The 14,387-nt window shown below is 37.6% G+C and overlaps 1 protein-coding gene across 4 annotated transcripts in view; it reads left to right on the top strand.

Moving 5' to 3' along the window:
* Positions 1-14,335, top strand: part of LOC136031309 (serine/threonine-protein kinase atr-like) — a gene marked incomplete at its 3' end in the record, with an annotated part of 115,048 nt that extends 100,713 nt beyond the window's left edge. For all 4 annotated transcript variants that reach the window (XM_065710764.1, XM_065710766.1, XM_065710765.1 and 1 more), the window contains 3 exon segments: positions 8,438-8,583; positions 9,140-9,338; positions 14,032-14,335. In XM_065710764.1, coding sequence (XP_065566836.1) covers positions 8,438-8,583; positions 9,140-9,338; positions 14,032-14,335 — 649 coding nt within the window.
* Positions 14,336-14,387: the final 52 nt, after the last annotated feature.

Raw genomic sequence — 14,387 nt, 5'->3', positions numbered from 1 at the left:
GAACCCCCTCATATACGCAATAAAAACATATGAACATAGAAGTTCGTTACGTAAGTTAATTCGTAAGTTACGTATATTTTTTACCAATTAAAACGTTTGTAAAAAATTAAAAGTTCTAGTTTAGTATTGGTACTACTACTACCAATGAAACGTGTTATCGTAGAAACTTTGAAAGGGGCTCAGTCGATTGGAAATTGAAAGGGCTAGTGCCCTTTCTAATAGTCAAAAGTGATTGGAGGGCAACCAGCCCCCCCCCCTCACTCCCATTATTTCCCCAGACACACCCAATCAAAATCTTGAGATAGCCATTTAGTTCAGCGTAGTTGCAATGTCCGGAACATATGTCTTAGAGGATGATAACCCTCCCCCCACAGCCCCCGGGTAAGGGTTGTAAGTTATGTCCTGGAGACATATAAGGCTTTTATTGAAAGGGTGGTCGTATAAACTTCGGAGGGGGCTCATTGGACTAATAATCATAAGCTTTATTTTTAAAATTCAAAGTGACCGGAGGGCAGCAGCCCCCACGTCTTGTTTTCCCGAAATGAACCTGATAGATTTCCAGACAGCCACTTGTTCAAAAACAGTTCAAAGATCACATAACAAGGCCTTTGGGGTTGCTATATTCCTCCAGATTCATGAGGCAAGGGTTTTAGTTGTGCCCCAGGGGCATATAAAGTTCTGATGAAAGGAATGATCGTGTTAACTTTTGAGAAGGCTCTATCGATTGGAAAGGTATAGTTCTGTTTCCTTTTTAAGGGTCAAAAGTGATGAAGGGCAGCTATACCCCCTCCCGTACATACCTCTTTTTCCCAAACGTATCGATTGCAATTGCCAGATAGCTATTTTGTTTAACATGGTCCAATGAGTATATAACAATGTCTACGGGGGGGGGGACACGACCCCCGGAGCCCAAGGGCAAGAACTGTGATTTATGCCCCAGAGCGTATAATTTTTTTATGGAACGGATAGTCGTATAAACTTTGGATCGGGCTTATTTGATTGGAAACCGGAAATAGTCAAAAGTAAACGGAAACTTTCAGAGAATGCTTAAAGGGGAAGATCACATTACCGAAAGGCAATATGTGCACTACTATTACTACTGTCACTGCTACATTTACTACTACTACTACTACTACTACTTTTGTTGAAACTACTTGTAAAGGCTAAGGGCATTGAGATGGAAATTTCAAGAAGTATATGAACAAACAGGTTATCAAAAGGACATATTGGCAATGCCATAAAAATCGTTAATTGTATTAAAATTAACTTCCAGTACTTGATGATAGGGATGTTCTACTGACTAAAAAGCTTTATGTTAATACTACTGCTGCTGCTAAGACTACTGCTATTGTGATTAATTACTACTACTATTAATACCAATACTATTACTGTGATTACTATTACAACTACGCCTAAGGGTATGAAGGTGAAATTGTCAAGGTTTCATTTTGGGGGGGGGCGTGGACTTAATCACGACACTCCATCTATATGCAATTTGTCAAAAGGGCGTAACAGCAATATTATAGGCGGAACACTATGCCCACGGAAATTATCAAGAGGAAGCATCAGAAAGGCTTCAGAAATGATTGATAGGATTAAGCTAAAACTTTCAGCGTTTGTTGAAGGGGGTGTTGAAGAAACCAAAGGTGCTACGTGCATGGTGCTATTCTTGCTACTAAAAATATTGCTATTACGCGAGCTAAGACCATTAAGGTGGAGCCAGAAGGCACTATGTGTATACTTTTAAGTATTAATGCTACCGCTACAGTATTAAGTCGAAACTTTTAGGGAAAGTTTCGGGGGAGTTTCAATTAAACGAAAAAATTATATGCATACAGGTTTTCAAAAGGGGATATAAGTAATATCACAGGCAATGCTGTTCTACACCGTAATAGCTAGAAATTTTACTAAAAACAAAATACATTTTAAATGTTTTACTTTTTACTTTAATAAATAAAAACTATAGAAACTTCAAGAAATAAATATCAGTATATGTATATTAAACTGAAATTCCACAGTCGATTTATTTTTTCAGTAAAGTGCAAATTATGTGCTGGTCTTTGAAACGGCAAGGGGGTTGTCTGTTCATTTTTTGGTCCATTTATCTATTGATGGTGATTTGTGGTAGTTTTACGATTGAAAGATTATTTAATTTATTTCTGCTTGTTTTTAGCTTATTGGAGCTCTTTTTTTTAAAATTTGTTTTGTTGAAAAAGTTTTCTTAATTAATCGAAGTTAAAAAGAGGAAAAGTGGCTGTTTTTTTTTTTTTTTTTGCAGAATTTTGGTAGAACACCTTGGGATTGGTTCTGTTTTGTTACTTGATCCTCTTACCTTGTAATTCCGAATGGGTTTTGATTCGAGTACACTCCTGGAATCATTTTGCATTGTTGTTATTTTGAAAATTATGAAAAAAAAAAGAATAGCAACCTTTGTTTTAGCTATAGATCTGTCACAGTGTCTAGCACGTTAATCAACGTTTTTGAAAGACTGTTATTATGAGTAGAGCTAGAAGTGTCTAAGTTATTACGACAGCTCAGTCTCAGTTATAGTTTCGGTCGAGGTTCTGTGCATTGTCTTTTCACGCGTATTATAGCTAAAGCCCAGGAGTATGGATGGTCTCTGCTAGTATGTGGCATAGACATACCTGCCGCGTTTGATTTAGTAATTCATTCAAAATTGTCTGACAGAAAACTTCCATCAGTGATTAAGCTATATCGGGGCCTGCGGCAAAGATCAGTGTTGAGTCCGGTGCTATTGAACGTGTCGACACCTAACGTTACTTGACATTTATCAGTGGTTTTTTTTTGTATATGGTATGAACTTGAGTCCATTATACTATTCAGACGATGTGCTGCTGCTCGGAACCTTAGTCATTGAGTAAAGGTTAATATTAATCTTCTACTCAAGAGTTACCCAAACATGGACCTGAATGTCAACCCAGCAAAACCAATTTTCTTTTTGTTTTTGAGCCGTCTCTGTCACCTAAAAATTCACCCCTTACTACTACTACTAATAATAATACCTCACCGCAGCACCAAGCCGCCTGAGTCCAACACAGCTACGTACGCTCCTCCTCCGACCCAATCTTTTCAAAGCCTCCCTCTTTACACCCTTCCAGGAAGCTCCCATTTCCTTTATATCTTTGTTTATGATACCCTCCCACCCCTGACGAGGACGACCTGCTTTCAGTTTAGCCCTAAAAGGTTGACCGAAAAGGGCAATCTGTCATCCTTCCTTCGCAGAACGTGGCCTAGCCATCTCAACCTTTCTTTTACTATAGCCCTAGAAAGCGGGATTGAACTAAATTTTTCGTACGTTTGAAATACGATCAGTCAGTCGGGTACCCAGAACAATCAGTAGCCAATTTCTCTGGAAAACATTTAGTAAACTTTCATCCGCTTTTCCCCCTTTTTATTCGTTAAATTTATGGGACAGATAATTTACCACATAATTTACTACAGAAATGAACCACGTTTATTTCGGATAAGTATCAAGTCGATTACCTTGATTTGTCTGTCCTTGAATAAGAGGTATGGATGATTGATAAGCACCAAATAAATCTACGAAAAATTAAGGAAGAAAAAACGGGTTTTACTTTCAGCAAAGCAATGAACAAAAATAAGTAGACGTACGTTGCCTGAGCAACGTGAAGTGTTGCGGCAACCTTTGTCCGGCTTCGCCGAAGAAAGTGTTGCGAGAGCAACACTTTGGTTTTGTTTCTTTGCTATCGGTTAAACGCTGAAGTTGTCAGCCTATCGAAGCTTTTAAAACGTTATGTTCAAAGAAGAACGCGATCAGTAATCACATGATCAAAAGCTACTCCTCAGCGTTGAAAAAACAACAATAACAAAAGAATATCGAAAGAAGGGACTAAATTGATTTTGCAGCCAGTTGAACCTTAACCTTTTCAATCGTAGACATCGTGACGGATCAAGACTTGGAACAATATCTTATATAATCTAGTTGGTATTATAAAGCTATCCGTCACTTTTCAGTATCAAAATACCATAGATGACACTCTATTAATTATTACGAAACTGCCTCGTTTTACGTTATCGTTTGTACCCGTTGCGTAAACACCTAATTCTAGGTTACAGTGAGTATGGGTAGGCTACACCAACTAGCAAAAGTTACAAACCCCTCTTCACTAATTATGATTGTAGCCTAACAGACGATTATTACTTACAAGTCCCCTACATGTCTTACCACTGGAACCAACTCGGTCTTATCATCAAATACACTGGAAACAAATAATAGGTACACCAAATAACAAAATTTGCAAACCCCTCACTGCCGAAGATGATTATGAGCTAATAGCTGACCTTTCCTTACAAGTCCTCTAGATGTCTCACAATTGGTATCGGCTTATTTTGGTTTCAGTGTGTACCCTACTACTGAAGTTGTCAACCCCTTGAAACTTTCAAACTAGTATATCTCGTGAAGGAATTTTTGTATCAAAAAATGGATGAATACTTTGATCAGCTCATCAAGAGCTATCGATTGTCGTCGAAAAAAAAAATTCTATCTGTCTTAGTTCAAAAGTTGATTTTTTTTTTTTTCCGTAGGCCAACTTTATAACGTCACCACTTAGAAAGGAGCAAAGGATAAGCTCCAATTTCTTTAGCAATGACAGTACTTTTAAAGTTTAAGAGGTACATCTGATAACATTTCTCTACCTCAAATCCAAGTCCGAAAAAACAAATGATAAACCCAGCGAAAATCACGGCAGCACTTCCGGGCCCGTGGGAAAATGCCGCTTTTTTGCTTCTGTAAATTTTTCGATTTATCACTCAAAGAAGATATATTCGCTGTGGGTCCGGGTAACTGCCGCATATATTTAACACTTATAATTTAACACTTATAGATTTTAGTCCATCTTCAATTTGAAACTGGTTCCTGCCTGCTTGCCTGCTAGAACGGAGCTTTCCACTCGAAAGCAGAAACATGGTTTGATGAAACGAAAGCTTGGCTGCGCAACTTCAGATACTCCTCTCTGATATAGGCTACATAACTCCACTTCACTTCGCACACCATAGGCTCTGGCTCGTGTATAAGCAAAAACCATCCTTTTTGGCCCCAGGCAAGAGTTCTGCGGAGCTTTCCAAAATGTAATGCCATATTCATCAATCCGGCCTGAGGTCTACACTTTTCGTAAGAACCGCACAGGTTAGACCCTTACCAGTTTCCAGGAATAAGCCGATATCGGCGGCATAGGAAAAAAAAAAAAAAAAAAAAAAAAAAAAAAAAAAAAAAAAAAAAAAAAAAAAAAAAAACGGGACAAAACCAAACTGTTTCTCTCGCAACACAAACACAAAACTGTAGTTTAATAAATATATATATATATATATATATATAACATAACACACACACGCAAAAAAAAACAAAAAAAAAGCTACAACTAAACGCACGAAGAAGAAGAAGAAAAAATAATAACAATAAATAAATAAGAAACTTACATTATAAGGAAACTTCCAGCACTGATGTTACAAAACTTCGTAATATCAGTTTTGTAACATCAGTGCTTATACTAAGGTTGTTTATAATGTGAGTTTCTTTTTTCTTCTTCTTCTTCGCGTGTGTGTGTGTGTGTTATGTTTTAAAAAACATTTTTTTCCCTTTTTGTCGTACTTTTTCTTTTTATGGCACTTGGTATCTACCAAGTGACATATAGCGATCGCAAATTCTGTCAGTTGGTCTGTCGGTCTGTTGGTCCCGGTTTTGCTAGTTTAGGCACTTCTAGGTAAGCTAGGACGATGAAATTTGACAGGCGTGTCAGAAACAAGACCAAATTAAATTAGAAATTGTCGTTTCCCCGATTCGACCATCTGGGGGGGGGAGTGGGGGGACGGTTAAATCAGAAAAAATAGAAAAAATGAGGTATTTTTAACTTACGAATGGGTGATCGGATCTTAATGAAATTTGATATTTAGAAGGGTACCGTGTTTCAGAGCTCTTATTTTAAATCCCAACCGGATCTGGTGATATTGGGGAGAGTTGGGGGGAACCTAAAATCTTGGAAAACGCTTACAGTGGAGGGATCGGGATGCAGCTTGATGGGAAAAATAAGCAGAAGTCCTAGATACGCGATTGACATAACCGGAACGGATCCGCTCCAGCTGGGGGAGTTAGGGGGGGGAGGATAATTCTGAAAAATGAGAAGAAAATGAGGTATTTTTAACTTACGAAGGAATGATCGGATAATTTCATATTTAGAAGAACCTCGTAACTCAGATCTCTTATTTTGTATCCCGAACGGATCCGGCGTTATCGGGAGGGGGAGTCGGGGGAGCTGGAAATCTTGGAAAACACTCAAAGCGGAGAGATCAGGATAAAACTTGGTGGGAAGAATAAAAACAAGTCCAAGATACGTGACTGACATAACCGGATCCGGTGACATTGGGGGGAGTTGGGGGACCTATAATCTTGGAAAACCCTTAGAGTGGAGGGATCGGGATGATACTTGGGGGGAAAATAAGCAGAAGTACTAGATACGTGATTGACATAACCGGGACGGATTCACTCTATTTGGGGGGAATTAGGGGGGGGGGTTAATTCCGAAAAATTGGAAAAAACGAGGTATTTTTAACTTGCGAAGGAGTGATCGGATCTTAATGAAACTTCATATTTAGAAGGACCTCTCCACTCAGATCTCTTGTTTTAAATCCCGACCCGATCCAGCGTCATTGGGGGGGGGGCAGAAATCCTGGAAAACGCTTAAAGCGAGAGATTAGGATGAAACTTGATGGGAAGAATAAGCACAAGTCCAAGATACGTGACTGACATAACCGGACTGGATCCGCTCCCTTTGGTGGGGTTGGGGGAGAGGGGAGTAATTCGGAAAAATTAGAAAAAATGAGATATTTGTTACTTACGAACGGGTGATCAGATCTTATTGAAATTTGATATTTAGAAGGATCTTGTGCTTTAGACCGACCAGATCTGGTGACATTGGGGGGAGTTGAAGGGGAAACCGGAATTCTTGGAAAACGTGACAATTGAGGTATCTTTATCATACGAATGGTGATCAGATATTAATGAAACTTGATATATAGAAGGATTTTATGTCTCAGATGCTCCATTTTCAATTCGAATCGGATCCGGGGACATAGGGGGTTGGAGGGGAGAAACAGAAATCTTGGAAAACGCTAAAGTGGATAAATCGGGATGAAACTTGATGGGAAGAATAAGCACAAGCTATAGATACGTGATTGACATAATAGGAACGGATCTGCTCTCTTTGGAGGAGATGGGGGGTGTTAATTTAGAAAAATTAGAAAAATTGAGGTATTTTTAACTTAAGAACGGGTGACCTTAATGATCTTAATGAAATTTGATATTTAGAAGGAACTCATGTCTCAGAGCTCTTATTTCAAATCCCGACCAGATCTGTTGACATTGGAGGGAGTCGGAGGGGGAAACCGGAAACCTTGGAAAACGCTTAGAGTGGAGAAATCGGGATGAAACCTGGTGGGTAGAATAAGCAAATGTCGGAGATACGTGATTGACATATCCGTACTAGATCCGCTCTCTTTGGGGGAGTTAGGGGTGGGTTCAGTGCTTTGGCGAGTTTGGTGCTTTTGGACGTGCCAGGACGATGAAAATTGGAAAGCATGTCAGGAAGCTGCACAAATTGACTTGATAAAGTCGTTTTCCCCCGATTCGACCATCTGGGGGGCTGAAGGGAGAGGAGAAATTAGAAAAAAATGAGGTATTTATAACTTACGAGTGGGTGATCGGATCTTTGTGAATTTTGATATTTAGAATGATCTTGTGACTCAGAGCTCTTATTTTAAATCCTGGCCGGCATTAAGCCTCTGATTTTCCTTTTGAATCAATCTATTGATTCTTAGAATTTTGTTAGAGCTCATACCATATGAGCTCTTGGCTCTTGGCTCTTCCAGCCTCGTCACAAGTGCCTTATGAGCTCTTAGCTCTTGTTTTTCTGTTGAGAAAGGCTCCTGAACGTGGGGCCAAAATATTTGGAATATATACATATATATATATATATATATATATATATATATATATATATATATATATATATATATATATATATATATATATATATATATTAATTGATTTGTAGTTTTGTTTTTATTTTTGTTCATTGCTTTGTTGAAATTAAAACCCGTTTTTCTTCCTTAATTTTTTGTAAATGGAAAAGCAATGTAGTCTAAGAAATTATTTACCAAGTAAGTCTCCATCGATATGCTGTTGATATTCCTCCCAGAAGTTGGAATGAAAATATTTGTGTCTTTTTGCAATTGTTCTTTTGGTTTTATCTTAAGATGTTACTTGAGTTTAATTTTTTTTATTTCGGTGCCCTGGTTTTTTTTCTTATGTTTTGTTAGTGGGTTTGAAATAATTTGTTTTGAGAATTGTCCCGCCTATAATGTTCATGGTGACTGTGTGTCCCTATGTAATTCTAATTTTTAGGCATGGACGACGAAGTTGAAGTCTTAGCATCTTTGCAACGACCGAAGAAATTTAAATTTGTGTGCAGTGATGGCAAAAAGTACTCAATGATGGCAAAACCCAAGGATGACCTTAGAAAAGATGCGCGAGTTATGGAATTCAATAGGGTGAGCTTGTTATCAGCACTTGTTTTGTCTTCAATAATGAATATAGCATAGGAGACATTTAGAGGAAGTATATCACCTTTAAAGCTACGAAGAGTTGCTTCTTAGGTTAATTAGTCTTTTTTAACTAAATAAATTCTTTAGCTGCTAATTTGGACCGTCCATTTTTCTTTTGGTCGTTATTTGTTAGAAAAAGTTTGAAAGAGGTGTGTGATTGTAACTGGAGTTTCGAAAGTTAACTACTCCACCTTCTCCTTCCCTGAAACTAAATGAAAAAGCAAACTGAAAAAAAATGTTTTTTTTCTTTTTTGGCTGGTTGTGTAAGTGTACTTCTGTGGTACAAGTTAAATGTGAGATGTCCACACCACCTATTATTTTTCTTTTAAAGAATTAACAGTTTTGTTGGTTGTTTCCCCGTATTTTTAGGTTGTTAATTGCTTGGTGAAATAGTATTTTAATGTTAAGTTTGTAGTTTTTTTTTTTGTTATTCATCCCTATCAAAAAAAATTACTAGCTAAGAATTTTTAGTTCTTGTTTGCTATTTACTTTTATTTTTTAGGTTGTAAATCGTTTGCTTCGTGGTGATACAGAAACGAGACGAAGGGACCTTTATATCAGGACGTATTCTGTGGTTGCCTTAAATGAAGAAACAGGACTTGTCGAATGGCTACCAAACCTTCATGGAATCCGCCCTATACTCTTAAAATTATATGCCAACCGTGGTTTCGGAGGTAGTGAATATAAAAAGTATATTCCAGGTAAGTATTTTTGTAATTTCATCGCGATCAAAACATAAAGGTGCATATGACATTTTTTATAATTTTACGGCAGAGCGATAATAATATTTTTCAGGCTATTCATAGGAAGAGTTCTCGTTCATGGATTTAGCTGAGATTTTTTTTTCAATTGTGCTTCATTTTTGTATATTATATGACAATTATTAACACCAAATGCACTCTAAACAATCTATATATATATATATAAATAAGTTGTCTGTGTGTGTGTGTGTGTGTGTCGAGTGACGTCATGTTTGTGTGTCGACTGACGTCATTATAAGGATTGAGCTGTATGCGTCATGAAGTTGTTTGTCGACTGACGTCATGTTTGTCAACTGATGAAATTACATACCGGGGCACAAATGACGACCGGGACACAGGGAATATAAATGACGACCGGGAACATCGAAGAGTAATTACAGACTGGGACACCCGGACACAAATCACGACCGGGACACAGGGAATATAAATGACGACCGGGACACAGGGACACAACTACAACGGGGACGCCGGGGGCACAGGTGGGATATATAAATGACGACTGGGACACAGGGATTGTTCGAATAGAAATTACAGACCGGGACACAAATGACGACCGGGACACAGGGAATATAAATGACGACCGGGACACTCAAAGAGAAATTACAAACTGGGACACCGGGACACAAATGACGACCGGGACACAGGGAATATAAATGACGACCGGGACACAGGGACACATCATTAGAATAATGAGGCATAGATCTGAATACGGATTGTTTTTCCCATGGACAATTATATATTGCATGTTCAAGAGTCAGTAAACCTGACAATCTATTTATATGCACAGACATTGGGACAGCGAAGAATGTTGTATATTCGCATGTTTTACGTAGTTAAAAACATATATATATATATATATATATATATCTATCTCTATTCACAGGTGGGACACAGGGACACAACTACAATGGCACGTAACGACTTACGCGCGCGGGGGGGCTTGGGGGCGCGAAGCGCCCCACCAACTAGGTGTTGGGGTGGTGCGAAGCGCCACCCCAACAGCTAGTAAACTATATAAAAAATCACCTATGTCTGACATCTCGAAGTTCTTTATCCCAAAAAATTACTGCTGTTCAATAAAATAGTTAGTTTCCATTTTTTTTTTTTTTTAATGCCATCCTAGCCCCCATTCCTTTTCAATTTAGCAAAATCACAATATCAATAGGAATATAAAAAGGTGTACAACCCATACCGGAAAATACTTTAGTCCCTGACCCCTTCCCACGTACTCAGGGCCCCTGGGGTCAAAATCCTGGGCATGGGACTAAATAAGGCATGAGAGATGTTTATATGAGTAAGGTGGTTTGGAACCTTTTGTTAACTTTTCTCTTTTATTGTTATACTGTACAGGAGAACTTGGTAGTTAGTGCCACATTTTTTTTGTTAATTTCAGATTTACATACAATAAGAAAAATGTAGATACAACCATTTGAATTCAGAGCTTCCTTCTTTATCACCTTTCGAGTAGTCCCAGTTCCCTTCAAATACATCCTTACTACGTCTTTCTACCCATTAGGGGAATATCTCCTTAAAGTTTGGCCCTAGGTGGATGGCCAAACTTTGATGGCGATGACGATCTTTGGAAATCTGTTATCTTTCATCCGCTAAATGTGCCCTAGTGATCTCGATTTTTTTTTTCTCTCATTATAACCCTAGAAAGTGGAACAGACCCACATTTTCTGTATAGCTTGCTATTTGAAATACTATCAGTCAAACGGGTTCTCAAAATTATCCGTAGACGATTCCTATGGAAAAACCTAACAAATCCTCCTCCTTCTTCTGAATTCCACACGTATGCTGACCATGCTTGACCATGCTGACAATGAGTTGTCATCACTATAGCTTTCAGTATTCTAAGCGTGGCTCGAAGAATTTATCTATCTATTTTGCCAAAAGAAATTTCAACTATGAAAAAAACACCTTGGGCCTTGGCTATTCTTCTTTTTACTTTAATACTGCATCCGCTGTCTTTACTAATAATAAAGGAAGCTATGGTACTTTTTAAATTTGCTTATCTTAATTTTTTGCTGTTCAGCCCTAACACTTTCAAAAATAATAGAAAATAACTTGATAAAAAGAGTATCCCCATAGTTTTAGTTCATATTTTCTTGGACTTAAGTTATATAAATCTTTTAAGCTATGGTAAGCTTTTAGATAATAAAAGTTGAGCTCAGTTTCGTATGCTCTTTGTTTTAGTCTGTATAGTGAATATAATGTAATCATGAGCACAGAGTCTGGTCAAGTTAGATGGCTGCTCCGTTAACTGAAATAACAATTAAAGTGCACCATATGCTGTTTCCATTTCATTTCAAACAGTTCGTGGTAACGAACTGTAGTAAGGAGCGACCCGGCTCAATAGTAACCAAAACTCTAAAAAATTGAATTTTGATATCAATAGCAACATCAAAAGAATCGCATTTTAATGCTGATTTTAAATACATAAGTTTCATCAAGTTTAGTCTTACCCATCAAAAGTTACGAGCCTGAGAAAATTTGCCTTATTTAAGAAAATAGGGGACAACACCCCCTAAAAGTCATAGGATCTTAACGACACCATCAGATTCAGCGTATCAGAGAACCCTGCTGTAGAAGTTTCAAGCTCCTATCTACAAAAATGTGGAATTTTGTATTTTTTGCCAGAAGACAAATCACGGGTGCGTGTTTATTTGTTTGTTTTTTTTGTTTGTTTTTTTTCCCAGGGGACATCGTATCGACCAAGTGGTCCTAGAATGTCACAAGAGGGCTCATTCTAACAGAAATGAAAAGTTCTAGTGCCCTTTTTAAGTGACCAAAAAAATTGGAGGGCATCTAGGCCCCCTCCCACGCTCATTTTTTTCCCAAAGTCAACGGATCAAAATTTTGAGATAGCCATTTTGTTCAACATAGTCGAAAAACATAATAACTATGTCTTTGGGGATGACTTACTCCCCCACAATCCCTGGGGGAGGGGCTGTAAGTTACAAACGTTGACCAGTGTTTACATATAGTAATGGTTATTGGGAAGTGTACAGACGTTTTCAGGGGGATTTTATTTTGTTTGGGGGTGGGGATGAAGAGAGGGGGCTATGTTGGAGGATCTTTCCTTGGAGGAATCTGTCATGGGGGAAGAAAAATTCAATGAAAAGGGCGCAGGATTTTCTAGCATTACTATAAGAAAACAAAGAAAAATAAACATGAAAACTTTTTTCAAATGAAAGGAAGGAGTTGCCTTGAAACTTAAAACGAACAGATATTATTACGAATATGAGGAGTTCTAATAATACTTTAGCATAAAGAGCGAGGCATTTAGGAGGAGATAAATACCTCGTTCTTTATGCTAAAGTATTTTTAGTAATTTCAACTATTTATTCTACGGCCTTTCTGATTCAGGGGTCATTCTTAAAGAATTGGGACAAAACTTACGATTTAGTGTAAAGACCGAGGTATTAACGAGGGCACAAACCCCCTCGTATACATTATAAAAATATAAGGTTATTAAAGTTTGTTACGTAAGTTAATTCTTAAGTTACGTATTTTTTACTAATAAAAACGTTCGTTAAAAATTAAAAGTTCTAGTTGCCTTTTTAAGTAACCGAAAAATTGGAGGGCAACTAGGCCTCCTTCTCCACCCCTTATTTCTCAAAATCGTCTGATCAAAACTAAGAGAAAGCCATTTGGCCAAAAAAGAATTAATATACAAATTTCATTTTAATAATTTATGTGCGGAGAGCCAAAACCAAACATGCATTAATTCAAAAACGTTCAGAAATTAAATAAAAAAAAACTAATTTTTTAGCTGAAAGTAAGGAGCGACATTAAAACTTAAAACGAACAGAAATTACTCCGTATATGAAATGGGTTGTCCCCTCCGCAATCCCTCGCTCTTTACGCTAAAGTTTTTAATTGTTTTAAAAAGTAGAGTTGCGAGAAAGACTCTTTGCCACAATTCTATTTTTTAAAACAATTAAAAGCTTTAGCGTAAAGAGCGAGGGATTGCGGAGGGGACAACCCATTTCATATACGGAGTAATTTCTGTTCGTTTTAAGTTTTAATGTCGCTCCTTACTTTCAGCTAAAAAAATTAGTTTTTTTTATTTAATCTAACATTAAAGTTGGATGATTTGCTATGCTCCTTCTAGATAAAACTGGAAGATCATAAAAGTTCTGTTGAAAGTTCATTATTCTGTGTTCCTAAAAAAAAACATACACACACAAAAAAAAAAACAGAATATTCTATTGGAGACCTATGTAATAACATGATGTCAATATTACATTTTACTCAGTACTAAACGGTGAGAAGCACATTGTGCTACTCAGAATTATAACAAAAGCACACTGAGTATTCTACTACTACGTAACATCTGAGTTTCCGATGTTACATGGGAATTTGCTTAACTCTAAGTTCCCCAGAATCATAACGACTAAGCTTGCTGAAATGCATCACTGACCTCTATCCCTAGCCAAAGGATTGGTGAAGCTATGACTTGAACCCCGTCTCGAATGACTTAGGTTTGCAAGTTCAGCTCACCATCCGCTCAGCTAGGGTTGCTTATGGCCTCTAGTGCGGCCCACATTAAATTTCTCTATATAAAAACACTCTTCATCAATTGCGTCTGCGGAAGTGAAATTTGAACCTTGATAAATTTTTTTTCTAGGTCTTAAAGACACTGTAGAAAGAAAAAAGGACTTGTATCGTGCTCTATGTGCCCGGCTCCCACCGTGCCTTGGGGATTGGTTTCTTCACATGTTTCAAGATGCAAAAGCGTGGCTAGTTGCACGTCACAACTATGTACGAACTTCATCCGTTATTTCGCTTGTTGGGTTTATCCTAGGTCTTGGAGATCGTCACGGAGAGAATATTTTAATTGATTCCATGTCAGGTGATGTGTGTCATGTTGACTATAATTGCCTTTTCAACAAAGGTGAAACGTTTGAATGGCCAGAGCGAGTACCTTTCAGGTAACCATTTTTACAATCCTTATTTGTCAACATTCAGAGGTATCTTACTTAT

This window comes from Artemia franciscana, chromosome 9, assembly GCF_032884065.1.
Source record: "Artemia franciscana chromosome 9, ASM3288406v1, whole genome shotgun sequence".
Taxonomy (NCBI): Eukaryota; Metazoa; Arthropoda; class Branchiopoda; order Anostraca; family Artemiidae; genus Artemia; species Artemia franciscana.
Note: the sequence above shows the minus strand (reverse complement) of the source record. Positions and strands in the feature narration are given on the sequence as shown.